This window comes from Saccostrea echinata, unplaced genomic scaffold (assembly GCF_033153115.1).
Source record: "Saccostrea echinata isolate AGI-Se365-2 ecotype Australia unplaced genomic scaffold, CSIRO_AGI_Sech_v1 ptg000056l, whole genome shotgun sequence".
NCBI lineage: Eukaryota > Metazoa > Mollusca > Bivalvia > Ostreida > Ostreidae > Saccostrea > Saccostrea echinata.
Window position 1 is genome coordinate 889,561 of NW_026889805.1, and position 26,685 is coordinate 916,245.

Genomic DNA, 26,685 nt, shown 5'->3' on the forward strand with positions numbered 1-26,685 from the left:
TTTGGGGGGGGGGGGCAACTTCCAAAAAAAAAACAAAACCCTGACAATTCAAAAAAAAAAAAAAAAGACCAGAAGTTGGGGGGGGGGGACTTCCCAAAATTATCTGACAAGCATAAAAAAAAAGAAAACTAATTTACTACGGAAGCGTATAGTACCACGTAATTTTTTTTTAAAGTTGGTAATTCCAACTTTAATCTTGGCTTTTCCAACATTAAAGTTGGCTTTTTCAACTTTAATCTTGGCTTTTCCAACTTTAAGCCAAGATTAAAGTTGGAAAGTTAACTTTAAAGTTGGAATTACCAACTTTAAGAAAAAATATTACGTGGCATTAATACGCTTCCGAAAATTTACTGTACAAATCCTAGAGTTTGACAGTACTCGATCTTACAACGTCAAAAAGTGTGTGTGTCTGTATGTGTGCCGGTGTGTGTGTGTGGGGGGGGGGGGGGGCAACCAGCATCTGAAAGAAAATTTACGATAGCAAAATACTATAATCAGAAAAAATTCTCTCCCCCCTCCCCCCGCGTTATACGGGCCTGGGGACCTTTTCAGTAGCGGCAACCCATGCTGTCTATAGATATTAATCTGGAAGGACATTCGCAACGTAATTTTTCAGTTCCAGTAACTGAATTTATTACCTTTGTGCGATTAATTTTATGATGCCTGTTAATGCTCCACACCTCTTCTGAATCAAATTTTGAGGAAATACCAGCTAAAACTATATTTTTGTTCATTTTTCTTTAAAAAAAAACGTGGATTTTCATCACTTGATATCTGTTCAAAAATTCTGGAAATATATGCCGATTCTTTGTCTTTGAACATCTGATGGTACTATTGGTTTGAATTAAGAAAATATCTTGGAAAATTATCAGTGGGAAGGATATACATTGTAAAGTACATGTACATGTCCATATTGCTTATGACCTTAAAGGACACTTAGTCCTAGATCTAAGGCTTGCTGAAGCAGGTTGACAAACACCAGATCCACTTCGCTGTCACCATTTTTGTAACGTGAAGCGGTCACCCATCCAAGGGCTATATATAGGGCTGTTGCATGAATAACTTAATTAATTGCCTGAAATCGAGAAGACTCAGTATACCGCATCACTAGAAAAACTAGCTCACCAGAGAGGCAATACAAGTTCAGTCCCTATCATATACTGTCCGCTACACTACTCTTGAAAAACCCCCCTCCCAATATTAATTAGTACCCAGTAGATAATATTTTTAGGCGGGGGAGGGGCGGGAACCTGAAAGCTGGGTGGCCAACAATTAAATTACGGCCCAACAGATCCACCTCAGAAAAGAAAAAAAAGTTCTGTTTCAGCTTAAATATTTAATCTATTGCAAATTCTTAGAGAGAGAGAGAGAGAGAGAGAGAGAGAGAGAGAGAGAGAGAGCATCATCCCTATGAACGATGCACAAACAGATCGGGTTCGAAATGCAAATATTTGCTTTCACCACATTCGAAACTACTCGGCTATTTTCAGAGACATTATTTATATATACGGACATGTCCGAGTGGTTACGATTGGCTTTTACCACTGAGTCCAACCCACCAGATTTTCTTTCTTTCTTCACACGAACTCCACAAAAGACTATACGTACTTTTCAAGGATGAATTTTTATTCATATAAGGCATTACTTTCAAAAATTGGAAATCATTTATTGACAGGTAATTGACAACAACGTAGTCGATATTCTCGAGTTTCCTCGGTTTTTATTTGGTTTTCTCGGTGGTTGACAATCAACAAGAATCAAAGAAAACATGTGTAATGCATTATCCCTGTATTAAGTCTAAGCATAAGTATAGATATGCTACACTTCATTTCTAAGTGAGGGATATTTCACACACCCGATTTATGCCTACAAGTACAATATTCTGTACCACAGGAGTTCGCAATTTTATCAATGAAGACAATAGAAATCACTCGATTAACCAAGCCATGAGCTATACCTTAGCATAGCGAACATTCGCTATGCTATTGCATAGCTCATGGCTTGGTTAATCGAGTGATGTATATTGACTTTATTGATAAACATGATAAAATTGCGAACTCCTGTGTCTGTACGAACTTAGGCTTTGTAGTGGATCATATAATTCACCTCTTTATAGATGCACATGGTAAACTGGTTGATAGTGGAAGTTTCTGCATTAAAACATATAAAACATTTTTAGAATTAAGCCCAAAAATTGTTTTTGTTTCCTGTAACCTGATTGACCTATTCAAATTAGAGACGTTTTTTTTTTTTGCTAAATTTGTGAATAATCCTATCACCTGAAGTAATCATGGAAATTTTTAACAGTAATTTCACCTGAAGCTTTATTTGACATATAAAATATGTCGACTAAGTTAACACTGACCTTTTTTGAAAGTTAATAATCATCATTATATCATGTATATAAAGTAGCATTTTTTCCATGAATTTTGAGTTTGCTTATACCCCTAAATGTCACTGATACACACCTGGCTATTTCAGTCTGGGGATGTTTGACCCCTTTATCTAATGGCAATTATCGAAAGCAAAAATTAATGCTTTTAATTGGATACTTTATTATATGTTAATTAACATACAAACTGCAACATGAGTGAGATTCTACATTAACCATTAGCAAGAAAACAAAAAATCCCTATCTTCCAACCCTTGATTTTTAGCTCAACTCAGTGAAGTTGAGATGAACTTATGCTTTACCCTGTCCTCAAAATCTAGTATTGCGTGACTGTTGGGTGTTGCATAAATGCACTCTGTGTCTGCATCCCTGTTAAAGTTTTTGGAGAAGTCCTTTCCCAAATAACTATAAGCCTAACCTGGATCAAACTTGCATTTATTGTACACTACCAGACTTGCTTCAGATGCAGGATCATCCAGTTGAGTGACCAGGTAAAAGTTTCAGGAGCAAGTCCATTCCCAAGTAACTATAAGCACTATGTTGACCAAACTTGTGTGGATGATGCATTTAGGGATGCACACTACCTGGATTTAACTGCTTGATTTACTGTAAATCAACTATTATTTGCAACATCTTTTATTTGCGATTCGACAGTTTGAAATCAATCCACAACGATCACTTTTCGCGACCTAGGAAACATTCTCTACAAATACACAGCAAAATAAATGGTTCGCGGCAATAAATATTCACAAGTTAAAGAAGGTCTTGTAACTCGTGGATATTTATCGCACACGAATAAAAGCTGGTGTATAGTAACTGCCGGATTTAACCTAGATGTTTCAGATTTCAGGTTAAAGATAGCCAACAGAATGAGATTTCTTAAAAGATGCTGGATTCAACCTAAATTTTCCACATGAGTAAATTTTAGCCACATTTTAACCAAATTAGCATGGATGATGTATCTAGGGATGGTCACTTCTAGACTTGCTCTGGATTCTGAGTCTGACCTACATTTTCCAGATGAGTGACCAGGATAATTTTTTTTGGAGTATTTATATAACATTATGGCCTGTTATGATTAAACTTGCATTTATTAGATGGTGCATCTAAGGATGAAAACTTCCAGACTTACTTTAGATGTTGGAACTGACCAAAATTTTCTTGAGTAGTAAACAGGATAAACGTTTTTTGAACAGGTCTATTTCCAAGTAACTATAAGTTGTACTTAAACCAAACTTGCATGGATATTGATCTTGGGATGTACACTAACTAAAAAAAGAATATGATGTGAAATTTGCCTTACTTAAAGACAACATTCATCAAGGTGAGCTTCGTAATCTTTGATTACCTATGTTTAAAATTTCAGACTGCTTTTGTTGCTAAGGATATCCAGAGAAGATGTCTAATATATTTAGGAAGTTATTGGGAAACACTGGTGCTCCTGATGGGGGAAAAGGGGGCCCCATTAAGGGGAACACACCATCAGGAATGCAGCTAATGGGAGCCCAGCTGCAGAGAAAGTTTGCCAAAGGAGTCCAGTACAATAGCAAGTATCTGTAAAAGATAGAATGAGATGTGGCTTAACAGAATCAAATTTAACAGATTCAGGAAGTTACTAACAGGAGTAATATAACTCAGATTTAACTCTCTTACTGGATTGATGGATCAAAGAACCTACAGGTTGATGAGTGTATTTTATTTTTCAGTGAAAATAGTGATCCGGGGAGATAGAACAGTAGGCAAGACTTGTCTGTTTTATCGTTTACAAGGACAGAAATTTCACGAAGAATACATCCCCACTGATGAAATTCAGGTCAGTAAAATTATTTAACTCCCCCAAAAGAAAGTCAGGTCAGTTAAATTATACCTCCCCAATAATAAGGTCAGGTCAGTTAAATCCAATAAGAAAGTTAGGTCAGTAAAATTATAAATCTCCAAACTGAAGAAATTCAGGTCAGTAAAAATATATATCTCCCTACTGAACATGCTGAAGAAATTCAGAGTAGTCAAATTATATCTCCCCACTGACAAAATCAGGTCATTAAAATCATTTATTTCTTAAGCAGCTTGTAACAAAAGATTTGATTGGTTAGCAAGCCATGTGTAAATTTCTGTACACCAGGCTCGATATTTGTAAATAACATGATGTCACAATGCTTGTTTTTTTTTATCACAAAAAGCAAATAGCATGACGTCACAATGCTTGGTTTCTATATAACAAAGAGCAAATATTGTGGCATCACGATCGATGCATTGTAGCACATAGTAAACTTTAAAGATAGCTTAAAACACCTTTGATTGGACTTAGGTTTACAAAGAATTTATTTGGTTACATAGGAAATAAATTTGTTTTCCATGTCCAATCAAGGGGTGTACAGGGATTTACCATGGGTTGTATTCCATACATCCCTGATTTTGGCCACTAACCCTGTTGTATGGAATACAAGCCTGGGTAAATCCCCATACACCCTTGATTGGACCTGGATAACAAATAACATCCCACTGAAGAACTCTGGGTCATTAAAATTATATATCTCTCCACTAAAGAAATTCAGAGCAGTCAAACTATCTTGGTGAAATTTTAAGATACTTCATGTTTCTTTTCATTCTGAAGATAGTTTGTAAGTTAATGAAAAAGATTGCACAAATTGTCATTGGCAAAAAAGATTTATGTTTTCTATTTACCACAAATAATAAACATTTCCTTAAGACTTCCCCCAGCATTTAAAAGAAATATGTCAGAATACAGTGAACAGGGATGGAGAGAGTCAGGAATGATGAGAAAAAACTTGTCAATTGTCAATTTATTCTCTACCTACTTCAGGGTTGTCTGTAAGAAATGAATTAGCAGGGGACATTTAAAAAATAGAAGGGGTTTTGTGGTTTCTACCCTAATAGAGGTTTGAAGAGGAATACCAGTCTGAGAATAACCGGGGTTTTATGTCATTATAGGTGGTGAAGTTTCCCGGCCCCTGGGTCTTAGGGACAACCCTGCTACTTACTGAAAACCAGAGTCATAATTGATGAGAAAAATTTGTAATTTACAATTTACTCTCTAACTACTTTCTGAAAACCACTAATTAAAAAAGATAGCTTTTACTAATCGTAAATGAAAGCATGTACATGTATGAATCGGTGACTGTAGTCAAAAGTGAAAGTAATATATATGTTATAATATAGAAGTTGAATATGGAGACTTTGGAATTAAAAAAAAATTGATTTGTTTAGTATTAATATGAATTTATTAAGGTAAATGAATTTTTGATTACCTATAAAACAATAAGTAAATAATTTGAGTGATTATTCTGTCATTGTTACTTTGCCGCCAAACAAAGGAAGTGACACAGAAGAGCAAAATTAGCATTGAAAGGAACCAACAACAGCTATAATTATAAGCCATTTTTGAATATATTTTTTTGTCTGGCAAGCTAATTATTATAAACAAATTGCATTACCATGAACTGCCTGTTACAGGTTTGCTGTATCCAGTGGAATTACAAAACCACAGATGACGTGGTCAAAGTGGAGGTATGGGATGTCGTAGACAAGGGAAAGAAAAGGAAGAAAATGGATGGACTAAAACTTAGTAATGAAGAGGTACGAGTGAGTCCTTAATAAAGTAAAACTCAGTAACGAAGAGGTACAAATTAGTCCTTAATGGACTAAAACTCAGAAAGAAGAGCTACGAGTTAGTCCTTAATGAACTAAAACTCAGTAATGATGAGGTACAAATTAGTCCTTAATGGAGTAAAACTGAGTAACGAAGAGGTACAAGTCAGTAATTAATTGACTAAAATTCAGTAAGGAAGAGGTACAAGTCAGTCCTTAATGGACTAAATCTCAGTAATGAAGAGGCATGAGTGAGTCCTTATTGAACTAAAACTTCCCTCCGTGGTCGGAAGGTCGTGAGTTCGAATCTCGGCCGCAACTGACCTAAGTCGGTAAAAAATGGGTAGCTGTTCCTTCGCCATGTGCTCGGCACTTTGAAGTGAAAGTTGTGGGTCCTTCGGATGAGACCTTAAAAACTGAGGCCCCGTGTCGCGGCAGACGTTGGTACGATAAAGATCCCTCACTGCTCAATGGCCTTGAGTGCCGAGTAAAGGTCAAAATTTGAAGCCCTTCACCGGTAAATGGTGACCTCTCTATATGAGTGAAAAATTCTTGAATGGGACATTAAACAACATACAATCAATCCATCAATCATTGAACTAAAACTCAGTAATGGAGAGGTACGAGTGAATCTTTAATGAACTATAACTCAATAATGAAGAAGTATGAGTGAGTTCTGAATGGAATTAAACTCAGCAATGAAAATGTAATTAGTCCTTTAATAATAAATATAACCGTAAATTACTCGTAAGTAGTATGTCATGTACATAGTTAGTAATTAACATGATTAGTATCACTTATGAAGAAGTACAAATAAATCCTTAAATATTCACCATAACTGTGAAGATACATCATTTTGACCAGTAATATAGAAACAAGATTTAGTCCATGATATAAATTATAATTGATAACGAAAAAATAAGAAATGGACTGTTTTGCAGTATACATGTATGTACACGTATGTCGCAAAATTATTTTCTAAAAATGCTATTATATGTAGGTTCCCAATGCTTTAAAGATTAGGAAAACCGTTTATCATAAGCTACAACTTCAGATTACTTTTTTGTCTTCATTAGATTGAAATAAAAATATGAAATAATACATAGAATGTTACCAAATATATTTTAGGAATCTGATGAACCTAGCTTAGATGCTGAATTCATTGATGTGTATAAAGGAACTCATGGAGTGATCCTAATGTATGATATAACCAAACAATGGTAAGTCACCTTAAAACAATGGTTGGTCATCTCGAAACAATGCAAATTACAATGTAGTAGCGAGTAATCTGAAACAATGGTAAGTCACCTGACCTCAAATCAGTGGAGGTTATGTAGTGGTAAGTTGTTGCAAAAAATTGAAAACTGATTGCAAAATATTGGAAACTGATTGCAAAACACTGAAAACTTATTACAGGGTTAGAAACTCCCTAAAATTACAACTCGCAAATAATTGCGAGTCCCAAGAAAGTGAACTCGCAATTTTATAAGACTACTCGCAATTTTCATATAAAGTTAAATTTATATAAATTAAATACATGTAACTTAAGGAAAAAGTAACTACTGTACAATACACAAAATACAACTACAGTGTGACTTTTATTTAAATTACTGATTCAAATCAAAAGCATTGTGTTCTGTCATATTATGTAATTTTGCTACAGTTTCAATGCAGAAAAAAAATCAACTCACAAGTTTTTGCGAGTTACCTAATTTTTAACTCGCAATTTTGGAATTCTAACTCGCGTTTTGTGAGTTGTATATAGTGAATTTCGAACCTTGCTTATTGCAAAACATTAGAAACTTGTTGCAAAACATTGAAAACTGATTGCAGAACACTGGGAACTTATTGCAAACATTGAAAACTCTTTGAAAAACAGGAAAATGATTGGAAACTTATTGCAAAACATTGGAAAGTTATTGCAGAACATTGAAAACTTTTGCAAAACATTAAAAACTTATAGCAAAACATTGGAAAACTTATAGCAAAACATTGAAAACTAATTGCAAAACAGTGGGAACTAATTGCAAAACAGTGGAAACTCATTGCAAACCATTGAAAACTCATTGCAAAACATAGGAAACTCATTACAAAACATTGGAAAACTATTGCAAAACATTGGGAAGTTGTTGTAGAACACTGAAAACTTGTTGCAAAACATTGAAAATTCATTGCAAAACATTAGAAACTTATTGCAAAACATTGAAAACTGATTGAAAAACATTGGGATCTTATTGCAAAACATTGAAAATTCATTGCAAAACATAAGAAACTTATTGCAAAACATTGGAAAGCTGTTGCTGAACATTAAAACCTTGCTGCAAAACATTGAAAACTCATTGCAAAACATTGGAATCTTATTGCAAAATATTGGAAACTTATTGCAAAAGATAGGGAACACATTGCAAACCATTAAAATCTCATTGAAAAACATAGGAAACTCATTGCAAAGCATTGGAAATTTATTGCAAAATATTAAAAACTCATTGCAAAACATTTTAAACTTATTGCAAAACATTGGAAACTTGTTGCAAATCATTAAAAACTTGTTTCAAAACAGTAGTATGTTTTCAGTGATCAATATTAAGTCAACTTAACCAATGGAAAGACATTGCAATTATTAGCAAGTCATTACAAAATAGTGGTTAGTCACCTCAAAGCAATGGTATTTCACCTTAAAAATGAGAAGTCAGCTCAAAATATCGATTACAACATAATGTTAAGACATCAAAAAAGGGCAGTAAGGCCTTCTTAAAAAAATTGTTTGGTTGCCCTCTCCTGACCGACTGGCTAAAAATGGCCTGACTCAAAACTTTTTTCAACCTCCAGGAATTAAGATCTTTTTTTTATTCCTGCATTTTCCTATTCCCTCAGCATATATGTTGAAATTTTCTGAGAAAAAAAGATTTTCCCACCTACCTACTGACCCAATTTTTTTTTACCGAGTCAGGGGAGGGCAAGCAAACATTATTTTAAAGATGACCTCATCACAAAGCAATGGTAAATCACTTATCAGTTAAAAATTTGAGAAGTCAGAGCAAAATAAAGAGATTGCAAAATAATGGTAAGACACTTCATATCAATGTCAAGTCACCTCATAAAATGGTCAGTCATCACAAAACAATAGGAAATTAGTAGGGGTGAAACGATACACCTCCTTCACGGTTCGATACGTATTGTATAATTTTGTCTCGGTTCGGTTATTTTCGATACGATACATTTCGATAGAAGGAAACAAATTCTACGTTGTTTTATGCTTTCTTTTTCTAAATCTAGTCACATATTTTACGAATTTTATTTGCAAATTGACTACAAGAAATTGATTAAAATTATTTGACTGTCAAAAATTATTTTACAAGCTATCAGTCATCAAAAATTTACGTTTTCTATACTTATTTATACTGAGTAACGTGTTATACTTTATGCCAAACCCGACTGAATAACGATCCCGACTGAAAAATGAACCAAACCGAAAATTAGAGATTTTGCACCGTGTATCAAACCGAGAAAAAATACCGCGGTGCATCGATACCGCGGTGAACCGTTTCACTCCTAGAAATTAGTTTACAGAATGAACAGTCAGCAAAAAAAAAAAATGCTAAGTCAGCACAAAATAGTGCTTAGGCACCAAAATCTGAAAATAATAGTTACCTCAAGACAATGGTAAGTCATCTAAAACAATGGTCAGTTATTAACAGCAATGACTAGTCAGAAATAAAAGCAGAGGTAATTCACCTCAAAACAGTGGAGATAACAACAAAATAGTATCTCATCTAAAACAACAGAAGTCTTGGCAAAACAATGGAACATTATCACAAAGCAATGGAACATTATCACAAAACAATGGAACATTATCACAATACAATGGAACATTATCACAATACAATGGTAAATCAGCACAAAACAATGGTAAGTCACTTCAAAACAATGGTAAGTCACCTCAAAATAATGGTAAGTCACCTCAAAACAATGGTAAGTCATCTAAAACAACAGAAGTCTTAGCAAAACAATGGAACATTATCACAATACAATGGTTAGTCAGCACAAAACAATGGAACATTATCACAGTACAATGGTAAATCATCTGAAAATATTGGAGATGACTACAATACAATGGTACATGTAAGTCATAAATAAAGTTTAATGTAGATATGAAATTTGAATGTTTTTTTGTTGAAAAGCTTAATAATACCATGTTTTATAGGACTTTCAATTATGTGGAAAAGGAAATGGAGAAAATCCCGGTTCACATTCCTGTCCTTGTGCTGGGAAACCATCGAGACATGGGACATCACCGCACAGTGCTGGAAGATAAAGCCCGCTATTTCTGTATGCATTATGAAAGGTAATTATTAATAGGGCACTGTCCTTGAAGTCAAAGCTGGATATTTTTGCACAGACTTATTATTAAAAGTGAAAACTTATTATCGGACTGTTAGAAATTGTGGAAGAATTTTAGGTATTGCTGTTTGTGTAAGGAATGCTGAATCACTACTGTAGTTCAGGCCTTTGGGGTCAGTCATTGTAAGGTAAAGTGATTCATCACCTATATCCTGTATTTCAGGCCTATTGGGTCAGTCATTAATAGATATGCTGAGTCATCACTTATATTCCTGTATTTCAGGCCTATGGGGTCAGCCATCATAAGATATGCTGAGTCATCTATGAGGAATGGTTTTGGTCTCAAGTATCTCCACAAATTCTTCAACCTTCCATTTCTCACTCTACAGGTAAAAAAAAAATCTCTGTTCAGTAATTCAAAACTGATACAGGATTTCTGGTAATACCAACATTTTAAGTGATTTAATAGTGATTTTATGTCTTATTTATTAATTTTTTCTGATTACAAAAGATATCAGAAAAAATCAAATTGAGATAGACAGAGTATTTTTATATGAAGATTATCTAAACAATAAGTAAATAAAACACATATTGAGCACTGTAAATGAACACTCCAGCATACATTGAGCTGGATTTTCAGCTTATAACATGGGAAATCTTAATACACTGAGCTTAAATTTCAGCATATGACAGTTTGATTCTCAATACTCTGAGCTCAATTTTTAGCTTATGACATGGTAAATATCAATAGTTGGATTTTCACCTTAACATTGTTAATCTGGGTACACTGTGCTGGATTTTTATGATGTTGTAAGTCTGAGAATTTCTACTTGTTGTGATCTTGTTTTCATTTTCATGTCAGTTATTTCATGTACAAAATAAATCAATCAACCAAACTTTCTACAGAGGGAAACGTTAATGAAGCAGCTGGAAATAAATGCACTTGATATGGAATCCACTTTAGAGGAACTTGATATCCACGAGGAGTCAGAGGAACAGAATTACGATGTGTAAGTCAGACTTACGTTTTATAAGTATAGTATTTGTAAGTCAGAGTTAGGATGTATAAGTCAAAGTTACGATGTGTAAGTCAGAGTTAGGATGTGTAAGTCAGAGTTACGATTTATAAGTATAAGTCAGAGTTAGGATGTGTAAGTCAGAGTTAGGATGTGTAAGTCAGAGTTAGGATGTATAAGTCAAAGTTACGATGTGTAAGTCAGAGTTAGGATGTGTAAGTCAGAGTTAGGATGTGTAAGTCAGAGTTAGGATGTGTAAGTCAGAGTTAGGATGTATAAGTCAGAGTTAGGATGTGTAAGTCAGAGTTAGGATGTGTAAGTCAGAGTTAGGATGTAGAAGTCAAAGTTACGATGTGTAAGTCAGAGTTAGGATGTGTAAGTCAGACTTACGTTTTATAAGTATAAGTCAGAGTTAGGATGTGTAAGTCAGAGTTAGGATGTGTAAGTCAGAGTTAGGATGTGTAAGTCAGAGTTAGGATGTGTAAGTCAGAGTTACGTTTTATAAGTATAAGTCAGAGTTAGGATGTGTAAGTCAGAGTTAGGATGTGTAAGTCAGAGTTAGGATGTGTAAGTCAGAGTTATGATGTGTAAGTCAGAGTTAGAATGTGTAAGTCAGAGTTAGGATGTGTAAGTCAGAATTATGATGTGTAAGTCAGAGTTAGGATGTGTAGGTCAGAGTTAGGATGTGTAAGTCAAAGTTAGGATGTGTAAGTCACAGTTAGGATGTGTAAATCAGAGTTAGGATGTGTAAGTCAGAGTTAGGATGTGTAAGTCAGAGTTAGGATGTGTAAGTCAGAGTTACGTTTTATAAGTATAATTCAGAGGTAGGATGTGTAATTCAGAGTTAGGATGTGTAAGTCAGAGTTAGAATGTGTAAGTCAGAGTTACGATGTGTAAGTCAGAGTTAGAATGTGTAAGTCAGAGTTAGGATGTGTAAGTCAGAGTTATGATGTGTAAGTCAGAGTTAGGATGTGTAAGTCAAAGTTAGGATGTGTAAGTCAGAGTTAGGATGTGTAAATCAGAGTTAGGATGTGTAAGTCAGAGTTAGGATGTGTAAGTCAGAGTTAGGATGTGTAAGTCAGAGTTAGGATGTGTAAGTCAGAGTTACGATGTGTAAGTCAGAGTTAGGATGTGTATGTCAGAGTTACGATGTGTAAGTCAGAGATAGAATATGTAAGTCAAAGTTAGGATGTGTAAGTCAGAGTTAGGATGTGTAAATCAGAGTTAGGATGTGTAAGTCAGAGTTAGGATGTGTAAGTCAAAGTTAGGATGTGTAAGTCAGAGTTAGGAAGTGTAAGTCAGAGTTAGGATGTGTAAGTCAGAGTTAGGAAGTGTAAGTCAGAGTTATGATGTGTAAGTCAGAGTTATGCCCTGTTCACATGGAGAGTTTAATTCGCAGTAAATTAATGCGAAGTAAACTAATGCGAATCAAACTATTGCGAATTAAATTGCGTTCACACGACAGCTAATGCCAAGTAAACTAATGCGAATTAAAATTTTATTCATACAGTAGGGCTATTTAGTGAGGCTATTATGACATCATTTTCAAATCACGTCACCTTATGTGGAGCAGATCCATTTGACATTGGCTGCACACATTTCAATGATTGACATAATCTTCCTTTGTTTTTCACTAAAAAATAGCATAAATACTTATATCTGACCACCGACATATGGCATGTAGCTTTAATTTGTCATTACGCATGCGTCAAAATTTAATTCGAATTAGCTTCGCTTAGCGTTCACACGGAGCTAATGCGAAGTAATTAAATGCGCAGTAAACTAATTCGAATTAAAATAATTCGCATTAAATTCTCCGTGTGAATGCGGATCAAATTTAATTCGCAGCAACTTACGTTTAATTCGAATTAAACTCTCCGTGTGAACAGGGCATTAGAATGTGTAAGTCACAGTTACAATGTGTAATTCAGAGTTAGGATGTGTAATTCAGAGTTGGATGTGTAAGACAGAGTTAGAATGTGCAAGTCAAAGTTAGGAAGTGTAAGTCAGAGTTAGGAAGTGTAAGTCAGAGTTACGATGTGTAAGTCAGAGGTAGGATGTGTAAATCAGATATATGATGTGTAAGTCAGAGTTACGATGTGTAAGTCAAAAATTATGATTTATAGCTATAAGTCAAAGTTATGATGTGTATGTCAGAGTAACGATGTGTAAATCAGAATTATGATGTGTAATTCAGAGGTAGGATGTGTAAGTCAGAGTTAGGATGTGTAAGTCAGAGTTAGAATGTGTAAGTCAGAGTTAGGATGTGTAAATCAGAGTTAGGATGTGTAAGTCAGAGTTAGAATGTGTAAGTCAAAGTTAGGATGTGTAAGTCAGAGTTAGGATGTGTAAGTTAGAGTTAGGATGTGAAAGTCAGAGTTACTATCTGTAAGTCAAAGTTAAGATATATAAGTCAGAGTTAGGATGTGTAAGTCAGAGTTAGAATGTGTAAGTCAGAGTTTGGATGTGTAAGTCAGAGTTAGAATGTGTAAGTCAGAGTTTGGATGTGTAAGTCAGAGTTAGGATGTGTAAGTCAGAGTTTGGATGTGTAAGTCAGAGTTAGGATGTGTAACATAATAAAAGTTCCAATTGAGTTCATTTTATAAATAACTATGCCAAAGAAGATGCACATCAAACATTAAGAATTGAAAAGTCATTGAAAAAGCAAGGATCACTTAGAGCCTTTTGTGGCCCTGTGAATATCTGAAAAATTAAAACTGCTCCGCTATAGGAGAAAAAGCATTGACACTTGGACCCTTGTTGACTGTGTATGTATCGAAAATGACGTAATTTTTTACTCGTTCATGCATTATGACATCAAGAATTGCCTCATTTTTCCCTTATCCTGAAAATTTCTTATGCTTTATTCTTGGGATGGAGAGGTCTATAAATATTTTAATTCTTTGCTGTTCTGAAATGCACCTGTTTTCTACATAATTCAAGAACATTGCAATTTCACAAAGCCTGTTGAATCCACTAAGTTTCTACTTTATATTCATTTGATGTTACATATGGGACCTTAATTTCATTAATTGAAATAAGGACAGGGCCATTTTGTGCAAAAAGTGAACTTGACATGATTTTCTTCCTTGCACTCTAATGTGTATACAAAAATTAAACAATATTTGATGGACATATCATGTGTCGTTTCAGTGCAATTCATTGCATCATCTTTTCTAGGTTCATTTACAAAGTTTTGATCCTCTCTTTTAGATTCATGACAGTGTTTTATAATTTTATTTTATCATGTTTTTAGATTTATCGACAGTGTGTGCAATAAAAGAAGACAGCAGCAAGAGGAGCTTGCCAAACCTGTTACAGAAGGAGCCACCTTACATCAGGAGGTGGTCCAAAGTTCAGATAAAACTGACAACTCAACTGGTAAAGATACACTTCAGAGTTCAGATAAAACTGACAACTCAACTGGTCAAAATAAACATCAGAGTTAAGATAAAATTGACAACTCAACTGGTAAAAATAAAAGTGTATGGTCTTTTTCAGTTTATATATTATTTAGGCCATAATAAAAAATTTCATAGATTCTCATCCAATTTTTTTTTTGAAAAATCAAGGTGGGTGGGCATATTTTATTTTATAATTTTTATTTTTATCCATTGTGCAGATTTTTTTTTTTACCTGATCAAGCGCTGCAGATTTATCTATAATGCCTGAATAAAAGTCACAGTAGAGGTCCATTAAAATATGCATATTTCTTAATACACATAATCAACAATCTTTCACAACCAGTGATCCTTGTTTAATGCATATAATATTACAGCAGTTACCATCTTCCTGATCTTGATCATGCCGACATTCCGGGGATTTAAAATGAAAAGTTGAATGTTAGTTTAATACCAATCCCGATCAGAATCAAGACGAAATAAAACAGAAATAAAAAAATCGAGGCAGGGGTAAAAAATTGGGGCAAGCGGGGATGAGAATCTAGGAATTTATTTATTATGGCCTTAATAATGAAATTATGTAACGATGTATCAATTTTTACAGTGCCAAAGTCCTTGTCCATGCCTTCTCTCCAGAAGACGACCATTGCTCCAAAAGAATCGGCTTCTGTTGGCAACACTCCAGTAGGGGCGGGGCAACCAATTCCAACTGACACACCCACTCCATCAGAATCAACCAATCAACAGCAAGAACAAAAGTCAGGCTTCTTCTCAAGACTCTTCAAAAGTAAAGACTCAGCAGCTACGAAGAAAACAGAATTTGGTCAGTAGTAAATAATATTTAGAAAATTGCAGAAAAATGGACATTGTTTGAAACCTGTACAATTTCTAAATGTATATGTACAGTACAGGCAATGCGGATCCCGTATTTCCCGCGCCCCGTTGCAGTATAAACACAACGCGGGATTTGGCCAGGTGAGACAGGTAAACCGCGTTCCCTCCGCGGGAAATTCATCACCTACCTGTCCCTGCCGCGGTTAAATCATCGATCAACTAGTATCGTAAACAAACGGGAGTTATCTCCCCGAACGAGAATTTTGCGAAATTTCGCTGTAGTAACAAAAAATAACTACAGAGTACATGTATTAAAAAATATTTTATTAAAATGATTAACTGTAACATTGATAAACGTGTACATTCCTAATTGACCTGATTCTTTGATTTGACAGAGGACTCCAAGGTACCAGCCCCTCCCACAGAACCTGTGACAAGTGTGGAGGATTTCATCCCAGACGGAGGGGTCATCGACAAAAGCTTTCTGGAGGATATGAAGGAAGTGAAGGATTCTGGGAAATCTGAGGCTACAGTAGACAGTGACAGGTCTCATATTTAATTCTTTTGTGTACAGTTTTTTAAGTGGCATTAGTGATACGCCTTACTGTACTAAACTGTTCTTACAAGAATCATTTTATTAAATTTATATTGATATTCTGTAAAGATTAATTTTAAATTCATATGAAATAATATAAGGGGATTAATTTTTCTAGTTGTAAGTCAAATTAGAGTAGGCATTTGAATTTTGTAATGATTCAGAAACAAAGCCATTAAGCCAATTGTTTTCATTATGTTAATGAGCACTAGCTTTTAACAAAAATTATAACATTCATGCCCCCCCTTACCCATCCCCACCCTCAGTCCAGGGATCAGGTCCAGGGTGGAGCAAAGTTGGTCATATATTGAAATTTATTATTCATTGTACCTTTATTTTCTTAACCCCCAAACTTTAAGGAATCTAGCTTCATGAATAAGATAATGATTACAGAGTCCTCAACAAACTGTAAAATGTGTGTCACATGAGACCAGTGTTCCAGTTCCAGGTGGGGCTAAAGTAGTCATAGGCTGTTAAACTCTTGATACTCAAGTGACCATTAAGGCCAGTAGGCCTCTTGTCAAAATTTCAAATCATTGAACTCTTTTTCAGTGAGGAGTCAACGGGAAATCCAATGGTGGCTGGCTTCCAGGATGACCTTGACTCAGAAGATGATTACACAAGCAGCCAATCAAAACAGGTGATAGCTGAGGATTTGGATCTATCTAGTGATGAGGAGAAACCAAGCATCATGTCTGCCCAGTCAGGAGGACATTCTAGTGTTGAAGATGATAAAAGACCTGCTATCAAAAAGAATGAGGACATTTCACAGAGTGATGAAGATACAACTCCCCAACAAATCAGTGTTGCTCAGGACTACGATCTGTCAAGTGATGAAAATGACAATGAATTCTCCATACAGACTAAAAAAAATACTGAAACAGTGAAAAATAAACCAAACCCTGACTCTCATGTAATCTCAGATGTGACACATTTTAGAGTTCCAAGTCCAGATATGGACTCTGCAGATGAAACAAACAAACAATCAAGTAACACAATGAAAGCTGATGTCAAGGATACAGAGGTGATATCTGATGGAGCGAGGGAGGGGTCTCCTTCCAGTGATGGGCGGGGGATGCCTGTTAAGGACCCGAGTGTCACAAAACCCACCTGTACAGAGGGCACGGTTCATGTCTCCTCTGATGAAGAGGAGGAGACTCCAGTGGTGATTTTGGCAGACGAGGACGTCAGCGAGGAAGAGCTTGTGGTCAGTACGACCACAGACCAGGCCGGCCTCTCTGATTGGCTGGATCAACTCGAGAGTAAGGTATGTGTATCTCCCATAATACCTGCTGTCTTATCATCTAAAGTTATAAATGTTGTATTGAATTATAAGAACACATCAGTTGACCCTGTATCTTTTCTAGGATGACTTAGATGATCGGGTAAGCAATCAGCTTTAGCACTAGGCACTCAAAGAATTCCCTTCTTTTAACTGTATGTACTGCCCTCCATTTTAAAGATGGTTATTTTTTTCTTTAATAAACAGAAGAGTATTAATAAATTTATGTAATGCCTGTTTTGATACAAACTAGAGGTACTTAGAGTTACACCTTGAGTTTTTACTTTGGATAACAGTACATACAGATCAGTAACTCTCCAACATTACAAACAGTAAAAGTCCCCATATATATTAACCTTTAGGCTAGTGAGTATTTATGCAGAACTGATATAATGCACTGTTAGAATTTCTATTTATAGGTAAGTAGGTCACAGTCAGTATCTCTTGTGGTTAAATATTGTAAATATGTGTACTTGTAAGTACATGTATTTAGAAACATTTTGAAAGGAAGTTTTTCTCAGACCTGAATTGACAGCATTGACATTTTTAAAAAATGCAATTTTTCTGAGCAAAAAAAAATTATTTCACATTGTCAGTCTAATAATCTTTTTCTGGGACACAAAAATAAGATACCTGGATCTAGCTTTACATGTAAGTCATGATGGAGTATGAAAACATAAATATTTTAATCTGAGCCTTAGCTCCTTGAAAACTTTATTTTCTTGAAGAAAATTGCCATTATTGGGATTCATTAAGCTGACATTATTTCCCTAGTAAAGCATTATAATTTAAATTCAGCATGAAAATAACTTGTTCACTGTTAGTGGTGATGGCAGTTGGATTGTAATAAATAGATTATGTATTAGATAACAAAGCTGTTATTCCTGGTCAGATGTTATTATGAAGGGAATTGTCAGGGTTGGGTTTGATAATTTATATATAATGTAGATGATGTACCTATAATTTCAGGGGGGGGGGGGAGGGGGGGGGAGGTCCACCTGGATGCAATTCTCATATTCATCTTGATCTGAATAATTTCAGGCAGGCATTAATGATGATGATCTCTCATCCAGTCCAGAACCTCAGATTATTTCTAGTCATTCCAAGCCAAGTAAGTACCCACCTGTAGAATATAGAACACAATCCATATAGAATAGATTCATTTGCCAATCATGGTCCCACTGGAGGCATATCAGAGATACAATACAAGCATAAAATTTTTTAACTATATGAGGACAAGAAAAGTGCCTTAATTCCTGTTCAAAAATAGTTTTTTTTTTTCGAGTTTGAAGGTAATTTGTTCTTGAAAAATTATCTACCAGGATGAGCTATTAAATGTGACTATGTTGTTCTATTTTGATCTCAGAAAAAGTTTCCAGTAAGTCAAAGGTCATGGTCAGTGAAGTGGAGGATCAAAGAGAGGTGAAGAAGAAGAAAAAGAAGAAAAAAGAGAAGGTGATTACACTGGTTTTCTGATTACTGCTTTATCATGTGTCATCACTGTCTTATAACATGTATAATGAGTTGTTTTCTTTGTTTTGAAACTTTGTAGGAACTAGATTGGTTGCCATCACTGGTTTCTAACCTTCCCTTTATTTATTCTCATCAACTGCATGACATGCATATATTGTATTCAATGAAATTGACAAGTAAGGCCAAAAAAATTAATCTTTAGTTTTTCAGGCACTGCCACATTGAGTCAAACATTGTCATGTTGATCATTTTATTCACATATTGAATAGGGAAATACTGCAGTAACTCAATTTTCTATTTCTCAAGCAAAAATTTCAATGTGCCTGAGAAACTAAAAAAATTTTTTTTTGCCTAAACAAGTAAATCCTAAGATTGATTACTGTTGATCGCATAAGGAAATTCTTTTTGCTCTTTCCTTGAATTTCTCTAATATGTTAAGACAATTTCAATTTTAGTATTTTGTAAATGGTCAAAATCATGCTGTGATTAAGGTTTTATGCCTTTGATTTCATTTTGTCTTGTGAAAGTTACAGAAAAATTGAAGAATTTAAATTGGCATAAAACTATTAACTCTTACAGGTCTACTGTATATATGATCCAATAGGAATAATAATATGTGTCAAAATCTGTATGTTGTATCATGAAAGATATCATGATGATAACCCAGATGTTTATTTCATGACCTTTTTCCAAGGTCATTTGAGCAAGTTCAAGGCCACTGGTTGAGAAAATCTGTTGAATTCTTGCCCCCTTCCCCCATAATTTTAACAGAAAAACATTGGAATACCATGTTTAACATAAAGATTGCTTATATCTCTGGGATTGTGTCTTAATCTTGACCCAAGGTCATTTGAACAAGTAAGGTCACTGATATGAAAATAGAATGCCATACAAAATATTAATCCACTATTTCAATTTAAAAAAAATTCTACCAACAATTTCAAAAATTTGTAGCAGAGAATATTAGTTTGTTAGATTGCTCACAGTACCTCTGGTCACCCCAGTCCGTCACTGTCTTATCAATATAACTCCTCTTCTTCATGTTTTATGAGGGAGACAAGTTATTGGTTTTGTGTTTGATGAGGCATATCATATGGAATTGCTGTAAGTTACGGGACTCAAGGGGTTGATAAGGGCCTACATTGGTGTGATTGTAAGTTATCTTTATTTCTCTGATTGAGTGATCAAATGGATGCATATGTTTTTGGATCTGGTTGATTCTAAAGTAACTTTAAGCCCTACTTAATATTCAGACTACTGTAAACCAACTTTTATTCGTGTGCAAGAAATATTTGCGAGTTTCGCGACCTACATTTACTCACGAATATTAATTGCTGGGAACCATTTATTTTACTATGTATTTGTAGAGAATGTTTCCCGAGTCACAGAAATTAATCATCCTTTTTATTGATTTTACACTGACGAATCGCAAATAAAAGATGACGCGAATAATAGTTGGTTTACAGTTTATATCTTTGTACTTAAGTTTAATTTCATATTTCCAATAGGATGAGACAGGAGCAAAAAAGAAGAAGTCTTCCCAAGAGAAAGAGGGTGGTAAAAAAGAGAAAACTTCCGAGAAAGGAGCAGGGGATTTAAAAAAGAAGGAAAAAAAGAAGAAAAAGAAGAAAGAAATGACAGAGGAAGAGGAAAATCGAAATGAACTGGAGGCATTCCTGAATGATGGTGGGGGGTACGAGTCTTTATAGACATATCGATGATATATACACCTAAATGACTACGTTATTTTGTAAGGCAATGTACGATGTATGAGTCTGTCTAGAGACATTGCTGTTGGCACTATTTACATATATAGACACTGTGCAAAAGACTCTAATGGAAACACGTGGCATAGCTTGTGTCTCGGGTCTTTTAGTGCCTGTTTTATTTTGTGTGATTCTACACATATCAGGAAATAGATTCCATATTAGCTTAACAGTATTGAATTATATTGTGTTAAAACACAGTCTAAAAACAGACTAAATGCATTATTTATTTTACTAGCTAAGTAGAAATAATGAGCAAGGCTTGATAATTGTAATTAATTGTTTAACATCTCTTAAAGTCAGCTTTACCCATGAATTTATGTTGGTTTTTTTGTTTGTTTTTTTAATTAGTGTTATGTGTGCGAAAGTGGTTCCAATCCATTTCTTGACTGAATCTGCATGCTTTCTGTAAATAAAGAAAATTTTATAAGGGTAATTTTGCCACACCTCCTACACTGAGATTATTTTGGGGGAAATAAGAAAAACAGATTGATCATAATGAATTATTGGAGAAATTGTGTTTCTTTTTTGTCTGTCCATAACTTTTAACACCTCAAAAAATTTCCTTACATCAGCCTGTACATGGAAATTTCATGACTGTTGGCATGTAGTGGTTAGAGCACCTGACTATATAATGCAAGTTCTGCTCCAGCCAACATTTTCATTGTGGACATGTATTTGTTCATTTCTCCTTTTTCTTGTAAAATATTAGCTGCTATGACAGGTTAGTGTTTCATTTTTTTAAAAATCATTTTTATGCTATGACATTGTGCAATTTATTGTAGGGTCAAGGATACTTGTGTGGTCTTTTTTTTCCTGTGTCTTCTCACTTTTGTTATGTCTCAAGATCTTGCATATTTATTATAATTGTTTGTTGATTACAAACTAAAGAGATTTCAGTTTTTATATATTTTAAACTTAAATGCAGTATGTCTTTTCCGAGTCCATTTTATCATTGCTTGCCATCAGCTTGAATAAAATAAATTCACTTTCATGAACCCCAATCTTTGGTTATAAGAAATGCTTTATCCTTTAAAGTTGGCCCCAATACTGAGAATTTAGAGAGATAGACTTTATTAGGAGACTTATAATTTGATTATTTTTTTTTAAAACACAGACACACAGTGTACTTATTTGATTAATTTGTTAAAAAAACACAACACGCAGATAACAAGCAAATTTGATCTGGATTTCTGTTTGTTGACCATATTTTGTAAGTAATATGGAATATGTTTTTTACAAAAAATTATATTGTAGTGTGTGTCGCAAACAGAAAATCTCCCAATGCTAGATCACTTGCTAAGTAGAAAAATGAGACGTGTGTCGCAAACAGAAGAAAATCTCCCAATGCTAGATGACTTGCTAAATAGAAGAATAATCTGCTTCCCTACCTGAGATTATCAGATATTTTCTTGTCTACAAGGCAGCACTGGTTTAATGTCTAAAAGAAAATCTTATCCTGGGGATATAATTTTATAAAATAATTTTCATTTTAAATATTGCTGCTTAAACCAAGATTTGAACTTGAATTAAAAAAAGTAAACTTCAGTTCAATAGTAAGTCTTCCCTTTTTTTAATGTTAGGAGTATACAGACTTTTCTTGTCAGTTTCTTAAGTTAATTTAAGATGTGTCAAAATGCTCTAGCGAGTATACCTGCTTAGTAAACGGTATGCTCATTATGGGTCTGGATGTAAAGTTTATGAGAATCATTTTTCTGTAAAGCAAAACGTAGCAGACTGGGCTTTCAGCCTCTGCTTAGTTTTTGTGACACATGAACTGTTGATAAGATAGAAATGGATTCTGAATTATAAGATGGAGTGATGGCTTGTTATGAAGTTATTTATGCTTTAGTTTATACATATACATACATGTATGTATTACAAGGATTTTATGTGATATTTTTTCCATGATACTAAATTAATAAATTGATTAACTGTAAGATGTTTATTTTCTGTACAATGTATTGTTAAATGCAACATATACTGCATCTAGTATTTCGAAGTCCTTGGTGGTATTTAAAAATTTGAATACTTAGGTCTGAATCCTGAAGTCAGGAACCTACTATTGTATTGTACTGTCACAGCAGTGATTCAAGGTCAGGAACCAGCTATTGTAATGTACTGTACAGCAGTGATTCAAAGACAGGAACCTACTATGTACTGTACAGTAGTGATTCAAGGTCAGGAACATACTATTGTAATGTACTGTACAGCAGTGATTCAACTTCGGGAACCTACTGTTGTGATGTACTGTCACAGTAGTGAGTCAAGGTCAGGAACATACTATTGTAATGTACTGTACAGCAGTGATTCAACTTCAGGAACCTACTGTTGTGATGTACTGTCACATTAGCGAGTCAAGGTCAGGAACCTACTATTATAATGTACTGTCACAGCAGTGATTCAACTTCAGGAACCTACTGTTGTGATGTACTGTCACATTAGCAAGTCAAGGTCAGGAACCTACTATTATAATGTACTGTCACAGCAGTGATTCAACGTTATTTTGAGAATCACTGGTCAGGAAGTCACAGATTCTTGTTTTAATTCAAAATTCATAAAAAGACAAGGTGTTGAAGCTAGTTCAATATTAACAGAGAAATGCAAATTTAATGTTTCAGCAATGATTGGAGGGGTGGGCTCATTGCTCAGTGTAACAAGCTTGTCTGATGGATGTTTAGGGTTATTAAGTGGGAATATTATTATTTAACGTTTACTACAATTCTTCATTATAATTATCATGAACATTGTAAGAAGGCATTAAATACTGAGGCGGGGTAAGGATGTAGGAGGAAAACCATGGCTTTGTCTCAAAGATTCTATGTCATTAAAATGGTTACAGATGATCGAGCAGTTACAAAAACGAAGCTGAAAATATTCAAAAGACCAACGGACAAGGAATGCATTATAGACAAAAACATAATATTGGCCACCTAAATAAAATGAAACACTAATATATATTTAATTTTAAGCATTTACATTTTAATTTTGTTTTCATAAATACCAAAACAGAACAAGTAAATTAAAATACATTTCTGAAATAGATACAGCCATTAACATTTAATTATAAATTACAACATGATCACATACAAAATCTTTTACACCTTTTTCAAGATATGTGTTTCTCATGTTTCAAGTGAAATAACAATTTAAATACCAGAATTTAGTTGATGGAATAAATATATATATATATCATCTTTCAATAATAACTGGTGAGAAAACAGATGGTTCATGAATTGATAATCTCTCTGTCAAGTCACAATGTCTTTTATTATTATTTTGTCTTTTTCTTGGTGGTGTGCCGTTTTATTTTGTCTTTTTCTTTTTCTTGGTGGTGCGCCGTTTAGTTTTAGAGTCCACAATAAACTGTGATTGTTTCTTAATTGCATTACGATTTGGAACATCAGTATCATCATCACCACTGTCCTCGTCATCTGAAAAATCATCATCAACATCATAAAATTAATCAATTCTTAGACAGTGTCAGCAAAATTCTCAAACTAATCATCAGCATTGATAAAATGTCAAACAATCATCAGCATCTTAAACATGTTACATTTAGAGCATATACACATGCCATTGGATTATGGCATTTTGAAAAAATAAATATTTCACATGTGGTGGGCCTATATTTACTTACTTATGCCAATTCATTTAAAATGTTCATGGAGTAACTTGTAAACATACAGTGATTCTCTGATGTATGTGAATGTGAAACATGCAGTAGGACATATGCACTCAGTGGAGAACAGTAGTAGTCTCCCCTTAATTCTGATCATGCAGTGATATCAGTGTTCATCAAATAAAACAATTTAAATTGTATTAAAGATTCTTGTGTGTGATTAAATTCAAAATAAATTTAAATGCAAACAAAACTCGGATATTAGAATGTCAATTAATTATTTTTCAAGTGATCATATTAAATTTTACAGTTATATTCTGGAAGATATTTAACCTGATAAATTATATACTTGTTATAGGTAGATCATGAAATCCTACACGCTTTAACTTTTTATGAGCACTCTTATACGAAACAAATAACCTTTTTGAATAAGCATTGCCATTTCATGACATCTATTTGAATCTAAAATGATGGTACATTGTATCATATACATGCAATTGTAAAAGTAAACAATCTTCTGTGAGTATGACAATGGATAATTGATTCAGGATCAATTATTTTCACATTCATGTTTGTGACACCACTTACGCACTCCATATAAAGTGAAAGCATATTCTTACAAGAAAAAACTTATCTGTTAAATTAGAAAATCGAAATTCAAACAAAGTCATTAGTTAGTTTACATATATATATTATAATAGATCACTTGTTCATCAAATGAATTATTTCCCTTACCATCATAAACCATATCCCTCTGGGTGGTGGGGAGTTTGATCCTTGTGTTATACTGTGGCAGTTTTCCTTCTACACTGGCATGGAACTACAAAACAATACAAACATGTTAATGGATGCTGGCTTCATTTGTAATTTTCAGCGAAAAATTTTATCAAAATAATTAAAAAATCACAGTATTTGACATTGTGACAAAGTTTACTTTTTTTATTTTTCAATTTTTAACCATTTTCAATAGCCAGAATCTTCCTTACAATCTCTATTGTTTGATGTGATTTAAGCCGTATTGCTAAATAGAATACACAGTATGTCCTCCTCTATTTTAGTTAATGACTGCCTGATATAAATAGCCTACCTCTTCCTCCTCCATTTGTTTCATTGTGTCCTGGAGATCTTTGCCATCCAGTTCCTCCAATAATTTCAGCAGTTTCTCCTCACATGTAGAAAGCTGATCCAGTACATATTCATCTGAGGTTGGAGCAATTTGTGCAGTGGGAACATGTCCTTTACTCTGAATCGCAAAAGTAAGAGGGTGAAAAAGAAATAAAAACCTTGTTAATAAACAGATGTACCATTTAAAAAAATATATCTTAACTAGATAATTAACTTCTAGTTTTGAGGTGACACATGGATAACTTATAGCTTTGAGGTGCTATGTATATGAATAACTTACAGCTTTGAGGTGACATATAGATGACAAGTTTCAAGTGAATATATAGATAGCTTACAGTTTTGAGCTGATATATATCTTAAGCTCAAGGCGATATATAGCTTACAGCTTTGAGGTGATGTGTAGATAACTTACAGCTTTTAGGTGATGTAGCTTTGAGTTGATGTATAACTGAAAGCTTTGAGTTGATGTATAACTGAAAGCTTTGAGGTGATAACTTACAGCTTTGAGGTGATATATAACTTACAGCTTTGAGGTGATCTAACTAACAGCTTTGAGGTGATTACTTACAACTGTGAGGTGATATAACTTACAGCTTTGAGTTGATGTATAACTAACTGCTTTGAGATGATATATAACTTACAGCTTTGTGGTGATATATAACTTACATCTTTGAGGTGATGTATAACTTACAGCTGTGAGGTGATATAACTTACAGCTTTGAGGTGATCTAATTTACAGCTTTGAGTTGATGTATAACTTACAGCTTTGAGGTGATATATAACTTACAGCTTTGAGTTGATGTATAACTTACAGCTTTGAGGTGATATATATAACTTACAGCTTTGAGGTGATATATAACTTACAGCTTTGAGGTGATGTATAACTTTCAGCTTTGAGTTGATGTATAACTTACAGCTTTGAGGTGATATATATAACTTACAGCTTTGAGGTGATATATAACTTACAGCTTTGAGGTGATGAAGTTTGTCAGACAGGTGCTCCACTCCTGCCTTTACGGATACCATGATGTGACTGTTTCTATTGAGATGATCCTCAGCAGTAGACCTTCTGTCCTCTTCCTTCTGTAGGTGATTCTGGAATTCCTCAAGCATCCTCTGGCCACTACATAAAAGAGAAATAATACAGTAATAATCAGTGTTTCGATGATTCTGGAATTCCTAAAGCTTCCTTTGGCCACTACACAGAAGAGAATTCAGTAGAAATCACA

The 26,685-nt window shown here is 34.2% G+C and overlaps 2 protein-coding genes across 3 annotated transcripts in view; one reads left to right on the top strand and one right to left on the bottom strand.

The window, feature by feature from the left end:
• Positions 1–1,544: 1,544 nt before the first annotated feature.
• On the top strand, positions 1,545–22,645 carry LOC133173405 (rab-like protein 6). The gene is made up of 15 exons (XM_061308389.1): positions 1,545–1,675; positions 3,759–3,938; positions 4,099–4,205; positions 5,867–5,989; positions 7,130–7,221; positions 10,206–10,346; positions 10,626–10,731; positions 11,249–11,352; positions 14,615–14,739; positions 15,364–15,582; positions 15,989–16,139; positions 16,741–17,455; positions 18,512–18,581; positions 18,837–18,925; positions 20,452–22,645. Exons 2-15 carry the CDS (start codon positions 3,791–3,793, stop codon positions 20,650–20,652), a joined length of 2,391 nt encoding a protein of 796 aa, XP_061164373.1. The 5' UTR covers positions 1,545–1,675; positions 3,759–3,790; the 3' UTR covers positions 20,653–22,645.
• A 1,024-nt stretch (positions 22,646–23,669) lies between these two features.
• LOC133173259 (outer dynein arm-docking complex subunit 3-like) overlaps positions 23,670–26,685 on the bottom strand; it is a 69,786-nt gene continuing 66,770 nt past the window's right edge. For both annotated transcript variants that reach the window (XM_061308244.1, XM_061308243.1), the window contains exons 9-12: positions 26,423–26,579; positions 25,419–25,574; positions 25,067–25,151; positions 23,670–24,143 (exon numbers count right to left, since the gene is read on the bottom strand). In XM_061308244.1, coding sequence (XP_061164228.1) covers positions 24,016–24,143; positions 25,067–25,151; positions 25,419–25,574; positions 26,423–26,579 — 526 coding nt within the window. In that variant the 3' untranslated portion in view covers positions 23,670–24,015. The remainder of the gene's footprint in view (positions 24,144–25,066; positions 25,152–25,418; positions 25,575–26,422; positions 26,580–26,685) is intronic.

Bases quoted from the DNA above. Each gene is read 5' to 3' on its own strand.
- LOC133173405 (XM_061308389.1), top strand. From the start codon at position 3,791: ATGTCTAATATATTTAGGAAGTTATTGGGAAACACTGGTGCTCCTGAT. The intron at 10,347-10,625 runs GTAATTATTAAT...CCTGTATTTCAG, and splicing joins TTCTGTATGCATTATGAAAG to GCCTATGGGGTCAGCCATCA. The intron at 16,140-16,740 runs GTCTCATATTTA...ACTCTTTTTCAG, and splicing joins GCTACAGTAGACAGTGACAG to TGAGGAGTCAACGGGAAATC.